The 27,404-nt window shown below is 42.7% G+C and overlaps 1 protein-coding gene across 3 annotated transcripts in view; it reads left to right on the plus strand.

Annotated features, from left to right (window-relative positions):
- Positions 1 to 27,404, plus strand: part of ETS1 (ETS proto-oncogene 1, transcription factor) — a 170,828-nt gene that overhangs the window by 54,187 nt on the left and 89,237 nt on the right. Inside the window, exon 1 of one of the 3 annotated variants that reach the window (XM_058194987.1) lies at positions 9,705 to 10,002. The exons of the other annotated variants lie outside the window; for them this stretch is intronic. Coding sequence (XP_058050970.1) covers positions 9,921 to 10,002 — 82 coding nt within the window. The 5' untranslated portion in view covers positions 9,705 to 9,920. Of the gene's footprint in view, positions 1 to 9,704; positions 10,003 to 27,404 lie in introns of those variants that run through there. 3 annotated transcript variants of the gene reach the window in all.

A 27,404-nucleotide genomic window follows, 5' to 3' on the forward strand; every position in this document is an offset into this window, starting at 1 on the left:
GAGGGCTGTAAAAGCACTGAAAAGTGGTATATAAATCTAAGTGCTATTGCCATTTTCCTCCCTCCCTCCCTCCCCAGTGGTTAGAATGCAGTATTGCAAACTAAATCTGCCCGCTGCCAGCAGTTCAACCCTGACCAGCCTAAGGTTGACTCAGCCTTCCATCCTTCCCAGGTCAGTAAAATGAAGACCCAGATTGTTGGGGGCCATAGGCTCTGTAAATTGCTTAGAGAGGGCTGGAAAGCACTGTGAAGCGGTATATAAGTCTAAGTGCTATTGCCATTTCCCTCCCTCCCTCCCTCCCTTCCCAGTGGTTAGAATACAGTATTGCAAGCTGACTCTGCCCACTGCCAGCAGTTCGATCTATTGCTATTCTATATTTTTGTGTGGCATTAGTTGTGGTGTCCTACAGTTGAATCCCTGAAAGGGTTGAAAAACCCTACATCAGCGGTTCTCAACCTGTGGGTCGGGACCCCGTTGGGGGTCGAATGATGATTTGCCAGGGGTTGCCTAAGACCATCGGAAATATGGGGAGTATACTTGCGAATCGAAGAATCCTGCTCCAATGGTTGACTCCACAAGCCAGCTGCAGGCTCTTCAAATCGCTAGCCGAATTCGGCTTCAGGCGCGATGAATTAAAAAAGAGAGAAATCTTTGCTCTGATGTCTCCCTCTCAAGCCAGCTGCAATCGCTCCCAATCGCTAGCCTAATCTGGCTTCAGGCGCGATAAACTTAATAGGGGAGGAGTCTCCGCTTTAATGCCTCCGTCCTCAAGGCAGTCGCAAGCAGTTCAGATCGCTAGCCAATACGGCTTCAGGAGCGATAAATTCAAAACGAAAATAATTTTACGGTTGGGGGTCGCCACATCGTGGGGAATTGTATTAAAGGGGTCGCAGCACTATAAAGGTTGAGAACCACTGCCCTACATTGACCTGATTTCCAATGATCACCCGAAATATTGCTTAAAATTATCAGCCTGGGATTATTCATTCTTATACTGTTGCAATCCAAAAAGGTTAAAGAGAAGTTCGTGCATAATAGGCCATGCGTAATTCATTTTGTTTTTTAAAAAAACCCAAACTTTGCAGTGCAGTGAACAATAGTGAGATGTTGACAAGAGAACGGCAGCTAGCAGATTGCTTAAGGACATTCATGCTGCTTATTATTTTTTTTTCGGCAAGAGGTGACAGTAAATGGGTCTCTATGAGTCATACTCTCCTTTCTGTGAATTGTCGTTTGTGGTTTGCTACTTTAAAAAAAAAAACACTTATCTAAGTGGCAATAAAATATTTACGTCTAAACCAAGGCTTTTTGGTTATAGGGCTATGTGTATTATGTGTTGCTATGATGCAGATCTCACCACTGTTGTAACTTTGGTGTTGGTGTTGGTGAACTGGGTAACACTGTGTAGGAGGGCGTCTCAAGTTTTTCAGCAGAAAATTTGATACACCAGGATAAGTGGTTATGGATAGATAGGAGAAAGCAGCAGTCATGAATGATCTACAGCAGGGACGCCCAACCTTGATAGCTTTATGATTAACAGATTAGCAGAGTGTTGGAAGGGACCTTGTAGGTCATCTAGTCCAACCCCCCACCCAAGCAGGAGACCATACACCATTTCGGACAGGTGGCAGTGCAGTCTCTTCTTGAAAGCCTCCAGGGATGAAGCTCCCACAACTTCTGCTCCGTTGGTTGATTGTTCTCACTGTCAGAAAATTTCTCCGTGTTTCTAGGTGGAATCTCTCCTTGATCAGTTTCCATCCATTATTCCTTGTCTGGCCTTCAGGTGCTTTGGAAAATAGCTTGACCCCCCACTTTCTCTCTGTGGCAGCCCCTCAAATATTGGAAGACTGCTATCAATGTCTGCCCGAGTCTAGTCTGCCTTCACTAGACTAGCCATGCCCAGTTCTTCATATATTTTCGCCTCCAGTCCCCTACTCATCTTGGATGATTAGATTTGTGGATTTGAACTCCCAGAGTTTCCCAACTCCCATTCTGGGAGTTAAAATGCACAAGTCTTAAAGTTGCCAAGAGTTGGACACCCCTAATCTTGAGGTTCAACTTTGGGTTGTTTTTAACAAAAACATCTGCCTCTGGTGGCTCAGGTGGCTCTGGTGGCTCAGCAGACTAAGTCTGTCTGTTATTAACACAGCTGCTTGCAATTACTGCAAGTTCAAGTCCCACCAGGCCCAAGGTTGACTCAGCCTTCCATCCTTTATAAGGTAGGTAAAATGAGGACCCAGATTGTTGGGGGTAATAAGTTGACTTCGTATATAATATACAAATGGATGAAGACTATTGCTTAACATAGTATAAGCCGCCCTGAGTCTTCGGAGAAGGGCGGGATATAAATTCAAATTTAAAAAAAAAATTAAAAAAACATTGATTGTTTCCTATTGCTTATTTGTAGCCTATGACTATCATTAAGTGTTGTATCATTAAGTGTTTAATTTGTACCCTATGACTATCATTAAGTGTTGTAAGTGTTGTACGTTGATGAAGGTATCTTTTCTTTTATGCAGAGCATATGCACCAAGACAAATTCCTTGTGTGTCCAATCTCACTTGGCCAATAAAAAACATTCTATTCTATTCTATTCTATTCTATTCTATTCTATTCTATTCTATTCTATTCTATTCTGGATACAACCCCAAGCCTAAATAACCCAGAATAGGAAGATAGAAGGAGAACGTTACTTTGGGGAAATCAAATCATATTCATGTGCCCCCTAAAATCCATCCATCTATCCATTCTGCCTACACAATTGATTGTTGATCTTCTGGATCATTCATGAGGGAATGAACAAAATAAATAAATAATGCAATTATTGTTAACCGGAGATGTACAGATCTTACAACCCAGCCTCCTTTCTACGACACTGTCTATTTCTCCAAATCTCTTCATCAAGGAAAGTCTATTAATAAAAGAGAGTAGGGGAAAGAAGCAAGACGTTCTCAATGTCAGGTCAAGATTTTTTCTTTTTAATTTAGCCCAATGGCTCAGTAGATAACTGAATGAAACATCTGGAACAAAGGACCTTCAACCGCTGCTAATAAGAAATGTTCTCCACCCATTCTTGAGCACCAACATGACATTTATTGTCCCTTTTGTCAAGGTTTTGATTGTTTCTGTTTCCAAGTCTCCTGGTTTCCTGCTTCACCAACGTCTGGTTGGACAAATCCAACCAGACGTTGGGATTGACTTTCAGCAATAAGAATAAGGGGAGGGGGATTTAAAATAGTATAGCTAAAGATGACTTAAGCTTGTCTCACTCATGGATTGAATTTAAGATGAAGGCAGTGTCACGGAAGTACAGCAGCTAGCCCGGGTGGGCTCATTGTACTAGGTTTAGGTGCATGATGCTGCCTACAGCCAACTTTGGTGAGATGACAGCTAGCTAACTAGATAGACAGATAGACAAACAAAGTAGGGAAAGACCCAAAGGCGAGATTGTAGATTTGAACGAGCTGATCACTGAAAGATCTTACTTTTGGATAGAGAAGTATATGAAGCTTGGTTTGCATGCTGAATAACCCTTAGGAACCCTTCCTTCCTCCCTCTCTCCCTTTTCTTTCTTTCTTTCTTTCTTTCTTTCTTTCTTTCTTTTTCTTTCTTTCTTTTTTCCCTCTCTCCCTCCCTTTTCTTTCTTTCTTTTCTTCCTTCTTTCTTTTCTCTCTCTTTCCCTTCCTTTCCTTTCTTTCTTTCTTTCCTCCCTCCCTTCCTTCCTTCTTCCTTCCTTCCTTCCTTCCTTCCTTCCTTCCTTCCTTCCTTTCTTTCTCTTTCTCTCTTTCCTTTCCTTTCTTTCTACCTCCCCTTCCCTTTTCTTTCTTTCTTTTTCTTTCTTTCTTTCTTTCTTTTTCTTTCTTTCTTTTTTTCTTTCTTTCTTTCTTTCTTTTTCTTTCTTTTTTCCCTCTCTCCCTCCCTTTTCTTTCTTTCTTTTCTTCCTTCTTTCTTTTCTCTCTCTTTCCCTTCCTTTCCTTTCTTTCTTTCTTTTCCCTCCCTCCCTCCCTCCCCTCCCTTTCTTCCTTCCTTCCTTCCTTCCTTCCTTCCTTCCTTCCTTCCTTCCTTTCTTTCTCTTTCTCTCTTTCCTTTCCTTTCTTTCTACCTCCCCTTCCCTTTTCTTTCTTTCTTTTTCTTTCTTTCTTTCTTTCTTTCCTCTCTTCCTCCCTTTTCTTTCTTTCTTTTCTTCCTTCTTTCTTTCTCTCTCTTTCCTTCCTTTCCTTTCTTCCTTTCTTTCTTTCTTCCTCCTCCCTCCCTCCCTCCCTGTTCCTTTTTCTTCCCTGCTCCCTCCTTCCTTCCTTCCTTCCTTCCTTCCTTCCTTCCTTCCTTCCTTCCTTCTTCTTTCTTTCTTTCTTTCTTTCTTTCTTTTCCATCTCCTCCCTCTCCCTCTCCCTTTCCCTTTCTTTCTTTCTTTCTTTCTTTCTTTCTTTCTTTCTTTCTTTCTTTCTTTCTTTCTTTCTCTTTCTTTCTTTCTCTCTTTCTTTCTCTCTCTCTCTCTTTCCTTTCCTTTCCTTTCCCTCCCTCCCTCCCTCTCTTTCTCTCCTTCTTCATGGATCAGAGCAGAAAAGCTGAAGGACAGGGGTTCCCTCCTACACTTTTCCCCCTTTCATTGTTTTTCTGATCTAAATAGGTCGTGATTCTACTGAAAGGCTTGTTAATTTCGGGGAAAATATGACTAACCAGATAAAAAATGCTATCAGGCAGGTCTCAGGTTTTGCTCTTGTGTCCCATCAATTACTTCCTGAAAATACCTGGACAGATATTAAAAGGCCATTTTCACAAGAAAGGCATGTTCATGCTTACAGATGCTGCATCCTCATATATTTTTTAAAAATAATTGGTGATAGATTTTAAAGACTTAAAAGGTTGAACAACTGCCCCTCCTTTCCAACTAAGCCATTGTTGAATCCCCATCAGTAGAGAAGTAGAAGTAGAGAAGTAGACACCAGTAGACAAGCATTTTGTCTTGGACTTCAAAAATTAAGACACTTGAGTAAATGCAAGCTAAGAATCTCCTCTCAGTTCACCATTCCCTGCCTTAATACCTCTTGTACCCCAAAATGCCACGCCAAGTAAAGAGAATATTCACTCACTTTACAGGAATTTGCTAGTTTTTAAACCCTGTGATTATCATGGGAAAGCGGCTCTCAAAAAGACTGCCTAGCAGATGGTCCTTCCTATTTTTTTCCCCATGGCAACCTTATTAGATAGATTAGATTGAAAGGAACTGCCCAAGGACTAAAGCTGTGTTTTTTCACTCAATTCAGCTCTGGTAGCACGTACACACGCACAATAGCATTTCCCTCTGTCCACAACTCTTATAGTATTATATGCTTATGAGTAAGCATACTGCTTCTAATTGAGGTTACAGGCTTACTCTGTTGTGTGAATTCAAAAGGTCACCCACTGTGGATTCTCATAAACTGTAATCACACTGTAATCTCAATTTAAGTATAGGCTCAGTTCTCAGCAAGGAGCAATTTTAGGTCTGTAGAACATGGTAAGTGTGTAAATCCAATTAGACTTATGTTTGTTAACGGGTAAAATTGTGGCTTTATTTACACTTGCTGGTCAAGATTTGAATCTGGAGCTTTGTAATTAGATTGACAGCTGTATCTAAATCCTTCCAATCCCGTTCAAACCATCTAGCATCCAGCATCTTCAGATATCTCCCATCCCCCTTCTGATACACACAATGAAACAATATTTTTTTAAAAAAAATCACATCCCACCCTCAAGAATATAATGACATGCATTGAAATAACTGTAAATGAAGAACTTTAATCACTAGATTTTGGAATGAATGTTTACGCTTGATTGAAGATGCTAACAATCAAATACGGAGATCTTCCTTTGACTGACCAGCCAAATTCCATATGAGATAATTATAATTGTTATACCAACTGTGATTGGAGCCCTCAAAGCAATACTTAAAGGGCTTCCCCAATAACTGGAAGTATTGAATTTATTAGGCCCTAACACTCTTAATTTTACAAAACAAACAAACAAACAAAAAACCCAACCCATCCTGCTTGGGATTGGTTACATTCTTAGACGCTCTCATAATAATTCTTAGATCCTTGGTTTAGGGCTCGAATTATTAAATTCAAGTCTTAAAATGTGAATCTAACTGTAATTTATCCCTTCCCCAGCTACTAATAATACTATTGACCTCACCCCATTCCTAAGAGGACCATAAGGGGCGTGCATAAGCGCACAAACGTGCCTACCGTTCCTGTCCTATTGTTTTTCTTTTCTTCTTCCTATATATGTTTAGATGTGTATATACTATATAATCTTTTTATATGATGTTGTGACAAAATAAATAAATAAATAAAATAATAGCAATGCAAAGGGACAATTTCAAAATTGCATAGACCGGTGATGGCGAACCTTTTAGGCACCGAGTGCCAAAGTACATGCGCACGCCCAAACTACATCGTGCGGGCACATGCCCGCATGCCCCACACATGTGCGTGCTCCCCGCACATGCATCCCACTGAAATTTCATGCTGCTAAGCCCCTGCGCCTGTGCACCCTGCGCAAGCGCAGCAGAGACCCAAAGACCAGCTGGCTGGCAGAAACCCAAAACAGAGCTGGAGCAATGGCATACGTGCCCAAAGAGAGGGCTCTGCGTGTCATCTTTGGCACGCGTGCCATAGGTTAGCCACCACTGGCATAGAGCAGCCCTTCTTTTTAACTATTATTTTTCTGTAAGTAGTAATAAGTGCCTCTTTTTCTTTCTCATTGCGTCCTTCCAAGGCATATTATACTTATATAATTATTTATTTATTTATTTATTTTATTTTATTAAATTTTTATACCGCCCTTTTCCCGAAGGACTCAGGGCGGTGTACAGCCAGCAATAAAATACAAGATATATACAGTTAAAACGAATTAAAATGTAGCAAAATTACAAAAACGGCTGATAGTTAAAATTAAATTTAAAAAATTTAAAATATTAATAAAACCCCAATTTAAAATCAAACTATTATGCCAGTCCCGCTTGAATAAATAGGTGTGTTTTAAGCTCACGACGGAAGGTCCGAAGATCAGGCACTTGACGTAGGCCAGGGGGAAGTTCATTCCAGAGCGTCGCTGCTCCCACAGAGAAGGCCCTACTCCTGGGGGCCGCCAGCCGACATTGTTTGGCGGACGGCACCCTGAGGAGACCCTCTCTGTGAGAGCGTATGGGTCGGTGGGAGGCATAGGGTAACAGCAGGCGGTCTCGTAAGTACCCGGGTCCTAAGCCATGGAGCGCTTTAAAGGTGATAACCAAAATCTTGAAGCGCACCCGAAAGACCACAGGAAGCCAGTGCAGACTACGGAGCAGTGGTGTTACGTGGGAGCCACGAGCGGCTCCCATTACTACTCGCGCAGCTGCATTCTGGACTAACTGCAGCCTCCGGGTGCACCTCAAGGGCAGCCCCATGTAGAGAGCATTGCAGTAATCCAACCGAGCCGTAACCAGAGCGTGAGTGACTGTGCATAAGGCATCCCGGATTAGGCCTATTATACCTGGATTTCAGACATCCAAGTGATCATCGCATGCAGAAAATTCCCATTGCAAAGAGTGGATTTGCGTAGCCTAGAAATGGTACGGCACGGTGACATTTAAAAACCCAGAATTCACAAGCACCATTTTTATCCCATTTTATTCACAGCCTCACCTAGATAAACTAGAGATCCTGAAGGCAGCCTCTAAAAAGATAATAAAATGCGTTTTCCATCATAAAATAAACTCTGAGGCTAATCCTCTGGTGGCTCTACAGACTAATGCAGTCCGTTATTAACACAGCTGCTTGCAATTACTGCAAGTTCAAGTCCCACCAGGCCCAAGGTTGACTCAGCCTTCCATCCTTTATAAGGTAGGTAAAATGAGGACCCAGATTGTTGGGGGCAATAAAAGTTGACTTTGTATATAATATACAAATGGATGAAGACTATTGCTTAACACAGTGTAAGCCGCCCTGAGTCTTCGGAGAAGGGCGGGATATAAATTCAAATAAAAAAAAATATATCCGTGCCTGAGTCAACGAACATGATAAATGCTGCTTTAAATCCCATGATGGGATGGGGGGGGGGAAGTGGATTGAAAAGTGTCTTAAATAATAAATGCGATCACAGAGAGGCCTAAGGCAGAGAGGGGCAAATCCAGAATCCATAGCTTGGGAAAACTTTTTAATCCCGAAATAGCATGAAAGGACAGGCAAGCTTCCAAGTTCTGCAGAACTCATCATCAAAGAAAAGATACAATAGAGGCAGGAGCATTTCAAATCCGGAGGTTACAAATTCAGACCTACATGTGTTGCTGCTTTTTTCTCTCTTACTTGTAAGGGATAATTTTTTTAGTAGAATGGATAGTGATGGTGGCAGTATCCTGCCACCATGAAGAGCTCCAGGAAGAAGTTGATTTTTCTTCTTCTTCTCATTTTGGGGCATTTTTCTGGGTACCAATCAAGCCCCACCTCCCCCACCCCCCAAGCGATGGGTTTTGAATAAACCGAATGGCTAAAAGCCCCTCTTCAAAAACTTTTTGCGGTTTGTATAGTTAGCTGAGCTGTTCGGAGATCTTGGTGGAAAGTTGTGGGGAGACTAATCGCACTTCCTTGTGTGTGTCTGTGTGTGTGTGCAAAGGACAGTTGGACCTGGGGGTGGGCAGGTTTTACTAACGGGGGTGGGGGGGGGGCGAGCTTGTTTACCTGAGACAGGCAAGCTGAACTTAACATTTCACAACCTTGGAAGATGAGCTAGCCAGCTCGGCTCCAGCACCACTTTCACATGGTAATTTAGGAAAATTATACCTCCTCCAACTTTTTTTTGTTTTTAAACCTAGGGAAAACGTAGGTGAAATCAGTGGCACACGGGGTCGATGGCCTGCAGTGGGTTAAAAAAAAAAGTGGGGGTGTTCCCCACCTTTTTAAGAGAGAGACCCTAAAACGGGCAGAAGGAGCCTTAATAGAATAGAATAGAATTTTATTGGCCAAGTGTGATTGGACACACAAGGAATTTGAAAGTGGCTCATAATTAAGAACTCAGCTTATTCCGTCCGTCCGTCCGGTTGTACTCTTTGCGAATACAGATGTCACGTTGAACATCTGGACCCGGGGTAGACTTTACCCCGGATTGATGAAGACGGGGCTTCCCAAAGATGCGGTCTTGTGTCTACGGTCCCAATGAATCCAGGCAGACAGACAGACACACTCTCTCTCTCTTTCTCTCTTTTCCTCTCTCTCTCACTCACTCACGTTGGTCTTCCTCTCTTCCCCTCCCCGGACCGAGAAGAAACCCTGGGGAAGAAAGGGCGCCACGTGGAGGGGCATCGCTGCGCCCTGTTTTCTAGCCGGGGGGGGGACGGAACGGAGAGCAGGACCCAGCGGTAGCTGGGTTGGTCCCAGCCAGCCGTTTGGGGCGGAGGAAGCCCTTCCCATCCACCCACCCACCCACCCCCACGGCTGCTGTCCCCGAGCGGAGACCGCCTCCCTCCCTTCTTTCGCCGCAGCCCAATTCCTCGCTTGCAGCCGCTACTGGGCGAGGAGGAGGAGGAGGAGGAGGAGAAGAAGAGGGCGGGGGGGGGGGGGAGAGAGAGAGAGAGACGCTCGCAGCGGCTGCGAAGGAGAGAAACGCCCTAGCAAGACGAAAGGGAACGCGGAAGGGAGCGAGAGCCGCGGCCGGAGCCCATCAGGGCCGCGCTGAAAAGCCGGGCGAGCGAAGAAAGAAGCGGACGCGAAAGAAAAGCAACCCAGCCACTCCGCCAAGGCTTCTCCTGCCAACTTTGCGCCCGGGAGAAGCGCCTCGCCGTCCGAGGGGGGAGCCCAGGCTCTTCTCCCCCCCACCACCCACCTCCACCGAGGTCCCACTACCCCTTTCCCCTTCGCCCGGCTTCCAGGCTCCCTCCGGCGACCCCTTTTTTTTTTTGCATCATGAAGGCGGCGGGCGACCCGAAGCCCACCTTGACCATCATCAAAACCGAGAAGGTTGAGGTGGATCTCTTTCCATCCCCCGGTGAGTGAGCCGCTCGCATCGCCTGCCCGGGCGCCGGGGAAAGGGGGCAAAAGGCTCGGCCGGGGGGGTGTGGGGGTTCGGTTTCATCCCAGCCCTGGCTCGACCTTTCAAGCCGTGGCCAATTTCCCTTCTTCTTCTTCTTCTTCTTCTTCTTCTTCTTCTTCTTCTTCTTCTTCTTCTTCTTCTTCTTCTTCTTCTCCTCCTCCTCCTCCTCCTCCTCCTCCTCCTCCTCCTCCTCCTCCTCCTCCTCCTCCTCCTCCTCCTCCTCCTCCTCTTCTTCTCCTCCATCCCCTTCTCCTTCTCCTCCTCCTCCTCCTCTCATTTTTGCTACCTTTGGTTCAGAAACTCCTCTTTCCTGACGTTCGGCGGCTCTGGGAACCCCCTAATGCCCCATACACTCTCCCCTCCACTCCCTGGGGAGGATGCTGGCTTCAGTCCTGGATCCTTTCGCTTCTTGACTAAGGAAAGGGTTCATTTTGGTCCCCAGCTTTGAACTGTATTTGTAAACTCATGGGGTTTGCGGGGAGGAAAGGAGGAGGAGGAGAAGGAGGATGATGGAGAGAGACTGAAATGTCCTGCAGGCATCGCCGCGGTTGTGTCAAATCTGCTTTCTGACGCTTCACAACCCACCTCGGCTCCTTGTTACTAGGTCAAAGAGGAGGCGATGGGTGGGTCTCGATTGGGGGATCCAACTGCCTCCAGAAACCTGGAGTGTGTGTAAGATAATATCTGTGCCTCCTCCTTGACAGTTGTACCCTACTCTCCAGACCTTGTGTTCCCCTTCTGGCCTCCGTTCATGATTGAGTGATTGATCGGTCGATCGATTGATCTCTCCCTGTCGCCTCTCGCCTCCCCACCTCTCCTTCCCTCCTCCCCCCCCACCGTGTTACTGTCTGCGCGGAGGTGTAATACAATTCAGGCATGCGGTTTGAAGAAACTTAATAGATCTGGCCCGGGGTGTTTGTGTGGGCTTAAAAGGAAGCTGCTTTGTACTGCAAACAGATCTTTGCTGAAAAATTGCCTGTTGAAGTTCCTCCACCATAAACTCGAGGTGCCAGGAGGAGCCCCGTTTAAAGGGGGAAACCAGGGGAAGGTTGCAAGAAGAGATACCGTGTTTTCCCCAAAATAAGACTCTGACTTATATTCCTTTGAACCCCGAAATAAGCGTTTGGCCCTATTTTTGGGGAGGTCTTATTATTTTGGGGCACGCGGAGCAAGATGGGGCTCCTCTTGCCATCTTACCTGGTTTCCAGCTCTGTGTTTAAATATTTTTGGGGAGGGCTTATTTTTTTTTGGGGGGGAAGGCTTATTTTAGTGCATGTGCTCAAAAGCCCCATTGGGCTTATTATCAGGGGATGTCTTATTTCCGGGGAAACAGGCTAGCATTTTAATAACTGATTAGGTTTAATAATGCATAATTAATAATTGTCCATTGAGTTGTGAGCATGTTCAAAGAAGGTGAATCAGGGTTTAGATTCTCATTAAAAAAAAACCCATGAATTGCATTGATAGAGTATGAAGATTCTCAACCCTCCAGGTCATGATTGTCCCAAAAGGCAATTGGACTTTTTTATTTCCTTAAGGAAGAGGTTTCCCTTCTCATCCAAGAAGCTTTTTCAGTTCTGATGTGTGTTTTTTTCAGTTCAGAACTGAAGAAGCTTCTTGGATGAGAAGGGAAATGCTTCCAAAGAAAAAACAAACTCACACACACCAAAGTGCAATTGTCTTTTGAAAAGCACCTTTGGGACATTGGTAGTGTGTAGAATGCAGGAGGAGTCTACTCAAAAGTAACTCATTTGAATCCAGTAGAATGGACTTTCTCCAGTTGGGTTGCAGCTTGGGTGCCCTTAAGTCAGCGATTTCTTTTTGGCCCTTCTAAATAGGGCAAGCTCTTGTTTTTGAGTTTTCTGCCAGAAAAAGTTGAAGCTGTAATGCATGAGGTATCTAGAGAATGTGGATCCTTCCAGAGATTTAAGGGAGATCGAGGGATGAGAAAATTCTGATTTGCTTTCTTGACCTTTTTCACGTAACATTTATATACAAGCCTCTTAAAAAAAACAACAACCAAGAGCCTTCCTAAATTTACTCCCCTTTCTAAGTGGGCCTCACCCAAGCCAAAAATACAATGTTTTGTTTGCCTTGGGAAGAAAATAAGTTAATGATTAGGTCTTATTTGGGTAGTTTTCCCCTTTAAGATATAAATGCTTAACACCCCTTGAGGGTTTCAGCCAATTTTTCCTTTTTTCTGTGGTCAAGTAAATATCTCGGCTATTCCCTTCTCACATCATTATGGCAGAATACTGTTCCTAGATTGTTTGTAACTCCCACCCCCAGCCTCAAAGGCTGGGAAAACTATGATGAAAGAGAAGGGAGGGGAAGAGAGGGAGGAGAGTCCAGCCCTCGATGCTATCTTGTGGAGATGATATCAGGAGCATGTTGCTATGCTACTGGGACCATCAATAACTTTAAATACTCACGTTAATGCTAAGCCCAACCTTGGTGCATTACTGGGAAGATCTACATTCTTTTAACCTTATGTGACTTTGCAAGCTCTGAAGGTTAAGGATTCTGCTACTGTATTGGATTCCTAGAAAGAAAACAGTGTTTGGAGTTTCCTTGGTCAAGCAAAAGGCTAAGCACAGCTACATTCCCCTGGTGAGGAAAGGATTAAACCTCAGCATTCAGAGGTTGACTGTCTCCTTCTTCTTCTTCTCCTCTCCTCCCTTTCTTCTCCTTCTCCTTCTCCTTCTCCTTCTCCTTCTCCTTCTCCTTCTCCTTCTCCTTCCTCTTCCTCTTCCTCTTCCTCTTCCTCTTCCTCTTCTTCTTCTTCTTCTTCTTCTTCTTCTTCTTCTTCTTCTTCTTCTTCCTCCTCCTCCTCCTCTTCTCCTCCTTCCTCCTTCTCCTCCTCCTCCTTCTCCTCCTCCTCCTCCTCCTCTTCGTTTCTTTCTCCTCCTCTTTTTCTTTCTCCTTCTCCATCTCCTCCTCCTCCTTCTTCCTCCTCCTTCTTCTTCTTCCTCTTCCTCTTCTTCTTCTCGGTGTCCTTCTCCTTCTTCCTCCTCTTTATCTCCTCCTCCTCCTCCTCCTCCTCCTCCTCCTCTTGAATTTTAATCATGATTTAAAACTCACTGCCTTTTAAGCAATATCAGTTATTTAATTAATGTTTTCACTTTCCTTCACAAAGCAATCACTATTTAATGGACTGTTTAATGTCCTAGCAAACTGGGGATGGATGGGTAGGGTGAAGCAAGAGATAACTGAAAGTCATACCAGGATTTGCACCATTTGTTTATCAGAACTAATCCTTCCATCCACTCCATCATTCAGTCAAAACTGATGAAGCTTCTTGGGTGAGAGGGGAAAACCTCTTCATCTTCAAGGGGGAAAAAAAGTCCAATTGCCTTCTGAAAAACAACAACAACACATTTGAGGCTACCAGGACATTGCTTTCCAATCAATGAATTTGCAACATAATTTTGCAAATGTGGATGCTTAGAAGGCATTGTAAAAAATAGATGTTCCTTAAGAACAAAGGAGCAACACCACCAAATATACAAATGCAAACCTTACCTTGAATTGGAAGGTATTAAACTTCTTGTGAATCTATAGAATGTTCTTAAATAAAGAATAGAAGAATGTTGAATTTTAAAAGGGCAACAACCGTTTTGCAAAGGAGACGTTCTTTGGTTTTTTAATATGTTGATTATGAGGTTATGAGGCATTACAAACAGAAATAAATCTTATGCAAAAGAAGCTCTTTTGAACAGATAAATGAATTAGGAAGACTTCAGTTCAAACCTTGCCAAAACCTAGCTAGCAATGTCTGAAAACTCTGACCCAATATGTACATGTTTAATAACTATTTAGTAATTATTAAACCCACCCTTGTAAATAAGTCTCCAGATTTCAGTATTTGCAAGGATCTTTACTAGCTTACTTACCTACATGTAACTGTGTTAGTCATTTGTGGCACATTAACTGCCTGGAAAAGGTGAGTGAAAAAGAGGAAAATTCTAAAAAAAAACAAAAGAAAGAAAGAAAAAAGAATACAAGAAAGAAAAGATTATTTCAGTTTTCAAAAGCATACTGACTTCGTCACCTGAAAAGGATGAATTGCATCGGTCTGTTGGCAAACAGGGAATAGACCCAATGGTGAAATCCAATTATTTTTTTTACTACCGGTTCTGTGGGGGTGGCTTGGTGGGCATGGTGTGGCTTGGTGGGCGTGGCAGGGGAAGGATACTGCAAAATCTCCATTCCCACCCCACTTCAGGGGAAGGATACTGCAAAATCCCCATTCCCTCCCCACTTCTGGGGCCAGGCAGAGGTGGTATTTGCCGGTTCTCTGAACTACTCAAAATTTCCACTACCGGTTCTCCAGAACCTGCTGGATTTCACTCCTTCAGTAGAATATCTATCTGAGTTCCTGGTAATCTTGTCCTGATCAGAAGGTTCAACTGAAGACAAATGGCTATGGAACAGTGATAAGCATGAGTGTTTGCCTAGTAGTAGACCTAACTATTGGGTTAGTGAGTATCCTGTGAGCCAAAAGAGTAGACTTTAATCAGATGAACCTAATCTCTAGTCTTAAAATATCTCTTAGTGACCATCTAAGTATTTTCACTGAAATATAACGTTTAATATAGAATAGAATAGAATAGAATAGAATAGAATAGAATAGAATAGAATAGAATAGAATAGAATAGAATAGAATAGAATATTTTATTGGCCAATTGTGATTGGACACACAAGGAATTTGTCTTGGTACATACGCTCTCGATGTACATTAAAAAAAAAAGATACATTCCTCAAGAATCATAAGGTACAACACAATGATAGTCCAAGGAAAATAAGCGATCGAATGCACGGATAATTATATTAATATCTGTTGGCATAGCAGTACAGAGGCTTCTTGGTTGTGACTCTGATGACTCTCAGTTGTAAATCAACAGATATTAATATCTGTTGAACGTTAATATTAATATCTCTTGGGATAGCAATACAGAGATTCTCTTAGTTGTGGCTCTGAAGTGGAATCCTGCAGATTCCCCTTTAAACAGGTCTGTCTAAATATATCAAACCTGTACCGGTTGGGATTCCCTAATTTAAAATTCAGCCTAGGTAGGGTTCAAAACTTCCCCTCTCTTAGGCCTCCCATTTATAAATGTAAAAAAAAAAAGAAAAAAAGAGAATAAATGGATGAGCACCTACCAAAAAAAGCACAATAAATAGTTAACAGGCTACATTCATCCGGATAGATGACCCATTGTGCCTGTGTATTGTGTGACTTACAGGTGTTTAGAATGGGTGGGAGAAACATGCCTGGTTGCTTTTTAAAAATTATTTATTTGCATGGGCTTTGCGATTCAAGGCTTAGTTTGATCTCCTTTTCATGGACAAGTTTATAAAATAGAAACTATACTTTACTGTTTGATATGATACGATGCTTGTTGTCTGCTCTGTTTGTGTATTATTTTGGGTGAGCAGTGGTCTCTGAGTTTGGTTGTTTGCTTACAGACTTTTGATTATCTAATCTAGGTTCATCATCTGTGCTAGAAGGGAATGGGGTTTGGGGGGGGGAGGAGGAGGAGGAAGAAGATGAGGAGGAGGAGGAAGACTGTGGTGTCCTTAGAGCTTTCTGAGCTTGGTTATTTGCCTTCAGAAGTTTCATTATCCAACCAAGTAACATCATCAGTGTGAGTCTTTGTTAGCAGACTAAGGTACAGAAGGACAAAGTATAAACTCAAGAAACAACAATACTTTCGGAGATTGTCCTCCAGCTAAGCTGTGTGCATGTATGCAAAGCACTTTTCAAACCTGATCTTGGAATGTTCCAATGTATCTGTCCCCTCTGGTTGTCCCAAAGGTGCTTTATCAAAAGGCAACTGGACTTCGTTTTTCTTTGAAAAAAGTTTTGCTTCTCATCCAAGAAGTTTCTTCCGTCAGAACTGAAGAAGCTTTTTGGATGAGAAGCAAAACGTCTTCAAGGAAAAACAAAGCCCAGTTGCCTTTTGATGACACACTTTTGGGACAGCCATGACCTAGATGTTTATTTATTTTTTATTTATTTATTTATTTTGTCACAACAATATATGTAACTATGATACAGAAAGGTTATATAGTATATAAAGGTATAGAAGAAAAGAAAAACAATAGGGCAGGAACGGTAGGCACGTTTGTGCGCTTATGCACGCCCCTTATGGTCCTCTTAGGAATGGGGTGAGGTCAATAGTAGAAAGTTTTTGGTTAAAGCTTTTAGGATTATGAGAAGAGACCACAGAGTCAGGTAAAGTATTCCAAGCACTGATGATTCTGTTACAGAGGTCATATTTTCTGCAATCTAGATTAAAGCGGTTGACATTAAGTTTAAATCTATTGGTTGCTCTTGTATTATTGCAATTAAAGCTGAAGTAGTCTTTGACAGGAAGGACATTACAATAGATGATTCTATGAGTTAAACTTAGGTCTTGTCGAAGGCGATGTAGTTCCAAGTTTTCCAAGCCCAGGATTTCAAGTCTAGTGGGATAAGGTATTTTGTTGTTTACAGAGGAATGGAGAACTCTTCTTGTAAAATATTTCTGGACAAGTTCAATTGTATTGATGTCAGAGATGTGGTGAGGGTTCCAAACAGGCAAGCTGTATTCTAGAATTGGTCTAGCAAATGTTTTATATGCTCTGGTTAGTAGTGTGGTGTTTTTGGAAAAGAAGCTACGCAAGATTAAGTTTACAACTCTTAGAGCCTTTTTTGCTATGTATTTGCAGTGGGCTTTGGCACTTAGATCATTTGACATGAAAACTCCAAGGTCTTTAACGGGATGGGGGTCATCTGTAAGGTAATGTCCATCAAGCAAGTACTTAGTGTTTGGGTTCTTTTTTCCTATATGTAAGACTGAGCATTTGCTAGATGTCTGAGAATCTCCACAGACATGTCCCCCTGGGAGTACATACACTGGGAATCATAATTCTTAACACTTAATTTTACACCCCTTTCTCACCTTCATCTACTCATTTTCTTCCCTGTCCAAGGCAGAGTACAGGCACCCTGAGACTATAATTGTATAGAGTGGTGCAGCCCTTCTCATTTCTTCTTGAAATTAACAAGAAACTCACCCTTGAGATCTTCATGTGTTTTTTCTAGGAACCTCCTGAGGGGAAAAAAAAATAAAATAAAGATCTGTCTACATGTAAAAACTAGGGATGTTTCATATATTGTTGTGACCATGGTAACTCCATTTGCCCACTCCTGACCTCAGCGATCTAATTTAAGCGAAGAAGAGCCATTTCATTGTTCCAGTTAAGCAAGAGGGAACCAACCAGGAGCCCTTTCTCCATCTATTGCCAGTGACCTGGTGAACTCAAACCAGATCTCAATCTATTTTTTGCTTCCCTCTCCGCTGTAGCACAGCTCCTGGCTCCGAGAAGTTTTAAATTCCTCCTCATAAGGGAGTCGGTGGGATGGTGCATCTTGCTGGTGAAGGAGAAGGAAACATCTTGAAAAACCTGTGGGAATTAGATTTTTTGCTTTATCAGACCAAGCTAACTGTTTGTTTGTTTGTTTGTTTGTTTAATTTATTTATTTAGAATAGAATAGAGTAGAGTAGAGTAGAGTAGAGTAGAATAGAGTAGAGTAGAGTAGAGTAGAGTAGAGTAGAGTAGAGTAGAATAGTTGTTGTTAGTTGCAAAGTTGTGTCTGATCTGTCACAACCCCATGGACAACGTTCCTCCAGGCCTTCCTATCCTCTACCATCCTCTGGAGTCCATTTAAGCTCACACCTACTGCTTCAGTGACTCCATCCAGCCACCTCATTCTCTGTTGTCCCATTCTTCTTTTGCCCTCAATCTTTCCCAGCATTAGGCTCTTCTCTAGTGAGTCCCATGGACAGTACAAAAAGGAAAAATAAGAACAGAACAGAACAGAATAGTATAGAATAGAAAAGAAAATAATTTAATTGGTCAAGTGTGATTGGACACACAAGGAATTTGTCTTGGTGCATATGCTCTCAGTGTACATAAAAGAAAAGATATCTTCATTAAGGCACAACACTTACAACACTTAATGATAGCCATAGGCTACAAATAAGCAATCAGGAAGCAATATCAGTATAAATCGTAAGGATACAAGCAACCAAGTTACAGTCATAAGTGGAAGGAGATGGGTGATGGGAACGATGGTTTATTTCATCAAGCATGTGTTTTATGACAGATAAAAGTGTCAAACGTAATTATAAATACGAATAAAAGAAAACACAAAGTTTTGCTTAAACTTTAACTTCTAACCGCGGCATCTCATGGCTGACTTATCTGTTTGGTGATGGAAGAATTGGAAAACAATTGCTTAAAGAATGGGTTCTGGGAATCTCGGAATCCATAGGTACATGGGAAAAGGATGATTTCACTTTCACGTTTCTGTGTCTTTTGATTATTTGAGTAGCCTGTTGCCCCTTCCCTTAAAACCGGTTTCTTTCCAGCATGTTAACAAGCCAGTAGTGGAATTCAAGTAATTTAACAACCGGTTCTCTGCCCTAATGATTTCTTCCAACAACCCATGTGCCAAACTACTCAGAAAGTTAACAACCGGTTCTCCCGAACTGGCTGAATCCCACCACTGTAACAAGCCCATTAAAGCCTAAATCTGATTCTTTCTGTTCCTTGGAAGACTCCAGGCGTTTTCAACTTGGCCCAAAGTTCAGATAATTGGCTTCATAAACGGTGAAAAAAACTAAGGAAGGATTTCCTACTGACTTCAGTTTCAGTGACTTCTGTTTTGGGGACTGCGATCCTGGTGGGAGCCAAGGAGAGAGAGAGAGAAAGGTTGTTAATTAGCTAGCTTTCTCCTTCTCCCAGTTCACTCACTTCAGAAAGAATGTTTTAATGAATGTCCCGATCACTGCTGAGCAGGCAAAGCTGGGGCAGGGCCATAACTCAGGAGCAGGGTGTAAATTTTGCACGCAGAAGTTCTTAAGTTCATTCCTGGACAGTTCATGCTGAGCCATGGGAAAGAAAAAAAAGAGAGAAGCTTTTTGACCTATCATGGCAGATAAAAAAATAAGATAAATGAGCCAATGCACATAAGAGTTCATATATCTTTTTTATTTTATCATATCAGTATATATAGGCATTAACATGAAATAGCTATATAATATATAAGCATATATATGAGCATAAGTATGTAACAACTATATTAATTGGATATAATGAAAAGAAACAATAGGACAGGAACGGTAGGCACTTTTGTGCTCTTATGCACGCCCCTTACAGTCTTCTTAGGAATAGGGTAAGGTCAATAGTAGATAGTTTTTGGTTAAAGATTTTGGGATTTTGAGAAGAGACCACAGAGTCAGGGTTTTTTTTTGCTGTAGGTTGATTTCTTTAACTGTGATTTGTTGAGTGCATCACCACTGGCTGGACCTGTATTGCATACGAAGGCATATACCATGGCTTAGAAACCACAGTGGTTGGCCATATACGAAACATCAAAGCTATAATCATTGTGGCTTGATCATGACTTACTCTTAAGCAGGGAAGTCCTCACCTAATGACCATTTGAAGTCATGGTGGACTCTATAAAAGCTATTATACCTGGTTCCGTATTGCTGCAGGCACACACGCCCTGGTTAAATGACCTCATTTCGTAGGGTTGCAGTGGTTAGAACGCAGTATTGCAGACTAACACACTGCTGACTGCCAGGAGTTCGATCCTGACCGGCTCAAGGTTGACTCAGACTTCCATCCTTCCGAGGTCCGTAAAATGAGGACCCAGATTGTTGGGGGCAAGAGGCTGATTCCGTAAACCACTTAGAGAGGGCTGTAAAACACTATGAAGCAGTATATAAGTCTAAGTGCTATCGCCATTGCTATTCTGGGCCCTTGGCAACTGGCTTACCTTGATGGCCTGTTGCAGAATTCTGCAGTCCCGTAGCTATGATTTACAATCCTTTTGATGGTTTTTGACCATTTTTGTTGGTTTCTGATAAAAAACGCCCATAGGAATATCTTGATCCACTTAATGATTATGGCTTTCACTTAATGATCATCACATTCATTTAATGACCATGGCATCTACTATTGCAAAAAAGTTGTAAAATCTGCTCTGGTCATGGGTGCCTCGACTTATGACTGTTAAGACTTATGACAGAAATTCCAGGCTCCATTATGGTCCTAAGTAAAAGACTACCTCTATTCTAAAGCGATCGAGTCAGTTTCCAAGGAAAAACCACTGCTGTTTACTAAACACTGACATTCATTATAAGTTTGGCTTCTGAGAAATGGGTGTTTCAATACTGAACATGTCAATCATTTAATGAAAATAACCATAATGCTAATTCAGTTTCCAAACTGTACACTTTATCCTTATCTGAATGTTTTCCTAAAGACTCAGTCATTTGGTCATTGACTTTTTTTGCACGCGATCCTAAACCAGAAGGCAAATACTAATAAGTGTTATTTCTTTCAGCCTTACAAATTTCCTCCCTTTATATTCAACAATTTATCAAAACATTAGTGGTGAATTAGGACTATTTAAAAGCTCTAGAAGTTGTTGACAAGGTTTAGAATTGAGAAAAGACAACTGACGATGTCGTTGAGCAGGTTTTCCTGGAGGTAGATCTTTCATATGAGAAATGCCGTTATCAAATAAAAGCTACCATTTGCAAAATGACAGTTCCGGATTCGTGGGTGGAAGATTGACGGCCTCGGTATCGATCAATAGAATAGTAGGTTAGCAAAATGTTAGTTTCCATGTGACATGAAGAAAAGTTAGCAACTTGATCAGAGAACTGGAGAATGAGCTGTTTACTCCATTTAAAGGAGCTTCCCATTAAGAGACCCAATGCAACAAGCTGTATCTTCTATGCAAAAATGTTCCATTCTCCATATGATATCGTTTTCCTCATGTCGGTAATGGGAAACACCACTGCAAAGTTCCTACAGGGTTTTGGGAATTGTCCCGGAGTAGATGGAGTTCACATGTTTTGCTAAGTTATGGATTAATTTGACCATGGTTTGTTTAACCAGCCTTAGTCTCTTACGGCTAAGCCATAAATCATAATATACAAACCAGAAGGACTGTTGATATTCTTCTTGCTGAGCTAAAACCAAGTCAACAGTTTTACAGTTGAATGAAATAATTCTTACAGCATGGTTGAGCTCAAATGGCCTCCTTCGCGTAATGCTTCATATCTTGAAGTAAACCAGATCGACCACATTATGTATGAGCTGATAGTCATACCTCTTGCTACCCCAGGAGTTTTATCCATGGTGGTGTTTGAAAAAGGCAGGGTGGCCCACATATCGCATCAATCAAACGTAACATGGGTTAATTCGCTGGCTGCATTTGCAGAACTGAAAACTGGGTAGCCATATTTTAGCTTAAAATGTGTGAAAGCAACTTGCAAAGCTAGCTGTGTGAACGTAGACAAATTAATTCAGTGATGCATGATCGATTTAACCACAAGTAAGCAAATATGTACTGCAGGTATGAGACAAGTTTTATTTGGCTCCCATATAACACCGATCCTGCGCAGGCTGCACTGGCTACCTGTGGTTTTCCAAGTGCACTTCAAGATGTTGGTTACCACCTTTAAAGCGCTCCATGGCATAGGACCGGGATATCTTCGGGACCGCCTTCTGTTACCACATGCCTCCCACCGACCGGTACGCTCTCATAGAGAGGGCCTCCTCAGGGTGCCGTCAGCCAGACAGTGCAGGCTGGCGACCCCCAGGGGGAGAGCCTTCTCTGTGGGGGCACCTACCCTCTGGAATGAGCTTCCCCCAGGACTTCGACAACTTCCAGACCTCCGGACCTTTCGCCGCGAGCTTAAAACATATCTATTCTTTCGAGCAGGACTGGCTTAATAGGGTTTTAAGTATGGATTTTATTGGGGTTTATTTTATATTTCGTATTGTATTTTAAATTTAGGCTATTGGAATAAGTTTTTTAAATATTGTTTTTATTGAAATGTATCGTTTTTATTTTATCTGCCTGTTTTATCTGAGTCCTCCGGGAGAAGGGCGGTATACAAATTAAATAATAATAATAATAATAATAATAATAATAATAATAATAATAATAATAATAATAATAATAATAATTATTATTATTATTATTATTATTATTATTATTATTATTATTATTATTATTATTATTATTATTATTTCTTTGTTTTTGTCTGGTCAAATTTGCAGCCTGGTTTAATTTTTCTCCTGAAATTTTTATTATTATTTGTCTTTATTCATTAAACATGAAACTCAGTCAACTGAACATTCAACATTCAAAAAGGCATCACAAATACCATTGACTGGCACTGATGGTTGATACAGGTTGCTGCCAGCGTCCTAGGTATCAACCAAGTACCTTCTTAAGATATACGATGTTCCGAGTAGTGCAGTTTTTTGCAGTTCTGCTGGTGTTATTGCAGGAAGTTGCAATTAGTTGATGTATCTTATAAAATTCTTGGACATGGTACCAAGTACCCCAATGACAATGGGTATCACTGTTACATGTTTCATCCATAGCCGTGTAGTTTCGATGGCCAGGTCGCGATATTTCATGATTTTTCCCAGTTCTTTTTCTTCGACTCTGGCATCTCCTGGTACCACGATGTCAATAAATTGTACGTTTCGGTTTTCCACAACCATGATATCTGGCGTGTTGTGTTCCAAGTGATGATCCATCTATATTCGAAAGTCCCACAAGTTTTTCACCTTCTCATTTTCTATAACTTTTTCCACTTTATGTTCCCATGACTTTTTGGATACAGGCAAGTCATATTTTTTACATAATGACCAGTGGATTAATTTAGCAACTCGGTCGTGTCTATTATTGTTGTTGTTGTTATTATATTTTTATTATTTTCTAATTTTTTATTATTATTATTATATGATTATTATTTTTCTTTTTTTAAAAAACCCTGTTAACCATAGTTTCTTCTGTTGATGAAGGTCCTTTTTTTTTTTTTTAGTAGAAAGCAGCCGGTGAGATCTCCTAGAGCAGGGATCTGCAAACTTGGCTCTTTTAAGACTTGTGGACTTGTGGACTTCAACTCCCAGCTTTCCTGGCTGAGGAACTTTGGGAGTTGAAGTCCACAAGTCTTAAAAGAGCCAAGTTTGCAGAGCCCTGTCCTAGAGCTTATCCTACTCTCCCTTAATCATACTTCCAAATTGGATTCCAATTTAAAAACAACCATGATGGAAAAATACACATCCTTGCATGCCAGGGCTAGTTTGGGTCTTGTAGAAATCAGATCAGGTTTACATTTCGTATTCTTGGAAGACCTCCACAAGAAGTCTTTCCCTGATCCCTAACCTCTTTTAGAAGGTTAAAAAAGAGAAGCTTGGGCGCTAAAAGTTGCATTTACAGTAGATTCCGTCCTTTTGTTTAGGCAGCTCAATTGATAACCTAGAGCAGGGATGTCAAACTCAAGGCCCGTGGGCTGGATCCAGCCTGCAGGGTGCTTAGATCTGGCCCGCAAAGTCACCCCGGAAACAGCAAAGGACCAGCCCATGGTGCCTTTGCCAGTGAAAACAGTCCAGAAAGGAGAAAGGGAAAGAGGAAAGACAAAGAAGGAAAGTTGGGAAGAGAGCAAGGAAGGAAAAATAAGGAAAGAGGGGAAGGAAGAAGAAAGGAGAATGAAGAGGGAAGGAAAAAGAAGGAAAGGAAGGAAGGAGGGAAGGAAGGAAGGAGGGAAGGAAGGAAGGGAAGGAAGGAAGGAAGGGAAAGAAAAAAAGGAATGAAGGAAGGGAAGGAAGGGAAGGAAGGAAGGAAGGAAATAAATTATAATGAGAGGGAGGGAGGGTCTCACGGAAGTCCTGCCTTACCACTTGGCTACCACAGCTGCCCCCCAACACATGGGGCATCGAGCTGGTCAAGCCCAATCTGGCCACCCCTACCCAACCAATGCCCCCCCCCCCGCCCAAGGTCAAACACAACCTTGATGTGGCCCTCAATGAAATCAAATTTGACACCCCTGGCCTAGAGCAGCGACACATCCTTGATGTCTCCAAAATTAGGAAAATGCCTAATTTGACTCTGCTGGCATGTCACATCCCTCACAAACCAAATAGAAACCATTCTCGATCTCCCTCATTCATCTAGACCGGGCTCCTCGGCCCCTGGACCATAGACTGGTAGGGGTCTGGTGAGCAAGTGAGCAAAGCTTCATCTGCATGTGTGTGTGGGATCTAGATTGTGTACAAAACCATCTCCCCTCTGGTTTCGTGAAAGACAGTTTTTCTTCCAAAACCGGTCGAGGCCACCATAAAGAGTGGCACTTGATGGCTGGGCCTGCAACGAAGACCTTGATTTCAGGCCTAGTGCCACTGCCGCCACTCACAAAGGCCACCTGGTGCCATTCCCTAAGGCGCACAACTCTTGAGGTATGGTGCAATCGCCTCTTGGTCCAGCACGTCCAAGGGTCTGGCATATGCCACTTCCTTCTGGCGGTGTTGTCTCTGTATTGACAGATCCCTGTGGCCTATTAGAATAGTTGTTCCTGAATATTGGTGCGGCGTCATCCCCTGCACCAACTGATCCCAGGATGACTTGTAATCCAAGGCTTGTAGCAATAGCATAGCATAGCATAGCATAGCATAGAATAGAATAGAATAGAATAGAATAGAATAGAATAGAATAGAATAGAATTTTTTATTGGCCAAGTGTGATTGGACACACAAGGAATTTGTCTTGGTGCATAAGCTCTCAGTGTACATAAGAGAAGCTTGGGCGCTAAAAGTTGCATTTACAGTAGATTCCGTCCTTTTGTTTAGGCAGCTCAATTGATAACCTAGAGCAGGGATGTCAAACTCAAGGCCCGTGGGCTGGATCCAGCCTGCAGGGTGCTTAGATCTGGCCCGCAAAGTCACCCCGGAAACAGCAAAGGACCAGCCCATGGTGCCTTTGCCAGTGAAAACAGTCCAGAAAGGAGAAAGGGAAAGAGGAAAGACAAAGAAGGAAAGTTGGGAAGAGAGCAAGGAAGGAAAAATAAGGAAAGAGGGGAAGGAAGAAGAAAGGAGAATGAAGAGGAAGGAAAAGAAGGAAAGGAAGGAAGGAGGAAGGAAGGAGGAAGGAAGGGAAGGAAGGAAGGAAGGGAAAGAAAAAAAGGAATGAAGGAAGGGAAGGAAGGGAAGGAAGGAAGGAAGGAAATAAATTATAATGAGAGGGAGGGAGGGTCTCACGGAAGTCCTGCCTTACCACTTGGCTACCACAGCTGCCCCCCAACACATGGGGCATCGAGCTGGTCAAGCCCAATCTGGCCACCCCTACCCAACCAATGCCCCCCCCCCCGCCCAAGGTCAAACACAACCTTGATGTGGCCCTCAATGAAATCAAATTTGACACCCCTGGCCTAGAGCAGCGACACATCCTTGATGTCTCCAAAATTAGGAAAATGCCTAATTTGACTCTGCTGGCATGTCACATCCCTCACAAACCAAATAGAAACCATTCTCGATCTCCCTCATTCATCTAGACCGGGGCTCCTCGGCCCCTGGACCATAGACTGGTAGGGGTCTGGTGAGCAAGTGAGCAAAGCTTCATCTGCATGTGTGTGTGGGATCTAGATTGTGTACAAAACCATCTCCCCTCTGGTTTCGTGAAAGACAGTTTTTCTTCCAAAACCGGTCGAGGCCACCATAAAGAGTGGCACTTGATGGCTGGGCCTGCAACGAAGACCTTGATTTCAGGCCTAGTGCCACTGCCGCCACTCACAAAGGCCACCTGGTGCCATTCCCTAAGGCGCACAACTCTTGAGGTATGGTGCAATCGCCCTCTTGGTCCAGCACGTCCAAGGGTCTGGCATATGCCACTTCCTTCTGGCGGTGTTGTCTCTGTATTGACAGATCCCTGTGGCCTATTAGAATAGTTGTTCCTGAATATTGGTGCGGCGTCATCCCCTGCACCAACTGATCCCAGGATGACTTGTAATCCAAGGCTTGTAGCAATAGCATAGCATAGAATAGCATAGCATAGAATAGAATAGAATAGAATAGAATAGAATAGAATAGAATAGAATAGAATTTTTTATTGGCCAAGTGTGATTGGACACACAAGGAATTTGTCTCGGTGCATATGCTCTCAGTGTACGTAAAAGAGAAGATACCTTCATCAAGGTACAACATTTATAACACAAATGATGGTCAATATATCAATATAAATCATAAGGATTGCCAGCAACAAAGTTACAGTCATACAGTCATAAGTGGAAGGAGATGGGTGATGGGAACGATGAGAAGATTAACAGTAGTGCAGATTCAGTAAATAGTTTGACAGTGTTGAGGGAATTATTTGTTTAGCAGAGTGATGGCCTTCGGGGAAAAAACTGTTCTTGTGTCTAGTTGTTCTGGTGTGCCGTGCTCTATAGCGTCGTTTTTGAGGGTAGGAGTTGAAACAGTTTATGTCCTGGATGCGAGGGGTCTGTAAATATTTTCACGGCCCTCTTCTTGATTCGTGCAGTATACAGGTCCTCAATGGAAGGCAACATCATTTAGACTTTTATACTGCTTCACAGTGCTTTACAGCCCTCTCTAAGCGGTTTACAGAGTCAGCCTATTGCCCCCAATAATCTGGATCCTCATTTTACCCACCTGGGAAGGATGGAAGGCAGAGTCAAACCTTGAGCCTGGTGAGATGCAAACTGCCAAACTCCAGGCAGCCGGCACTCAGCCAAAGTAGCCTGCAGTACAGTGGTGGTATTCAGCCGGTTGTATCCGGTTCGGGTGAACTCATAGCGGCAGCAGCGGGAGGCTCCGCCCACCCGCCCAGACATTATCATGTCCCATTTTTTACGCTTTGTGCATGCGTGGATGGACCTATGCATACATGGAGGTGGTGCATGCAAGTGAAGCACACATATTCACATTTGCGAACTGGTAGTGAAGGTAAGGGGACGCGGTGGCTCAGGGGCTAAAGACGCTAAAGAGCTTGTCGATCGAAAGGTCAGCAGTTCAGCAGTTCGAATCCCTAGTGCTGCCGTATAACAGGATGAGCTCCCATTACTTGTCCCAGCTTCTGCCAACCTAGCAGTTCGAAAGCTCGTAAAAAAAAAAATGCAAGTAGAAAAAATAGGGACCACCTTTGGTGGGAAGGGAACAGTGTTCCGTGTGCCTTTGGCATTTAATCATGCCGGCCACATGACCACGGAGACGTCTTCGGACAGCGCTGGCTCTTCGGCTTTGAAACGGAGATGAGCACCGCCCCCTAGAGTCGGGAACGACTAGCACGTATGTGCAAGGAGAATCTTTACCTTTTTAGTGAAGGTAAGTGAATACCACCCCTGCTGCAGTACTGCACTCTAATCATTGCGCCACCTCCTTATATGAATATATAAATATATATATGAATATATGAACCTTAATATATGAATCTTAATATATGAAGATATCTTCATATTTGAATCCAGGCATAAGTGGCT

Source organism: Ahaetulla prasina, chromosome 9 (assembly GCF_028640845.1).
Source record: "Ahaetulla prasina isolate Xishuangbanna chromosome 9, ASM2864084v1, whole genome shotgun sequence".
NCBI classification, from domain to species: domain Eukaryota; kingdom Metazoa; phylum Chordata; class Lepidosauria; order Squamata; family Colubridae; genus Ahaetulla; species Ahaetulla prasina.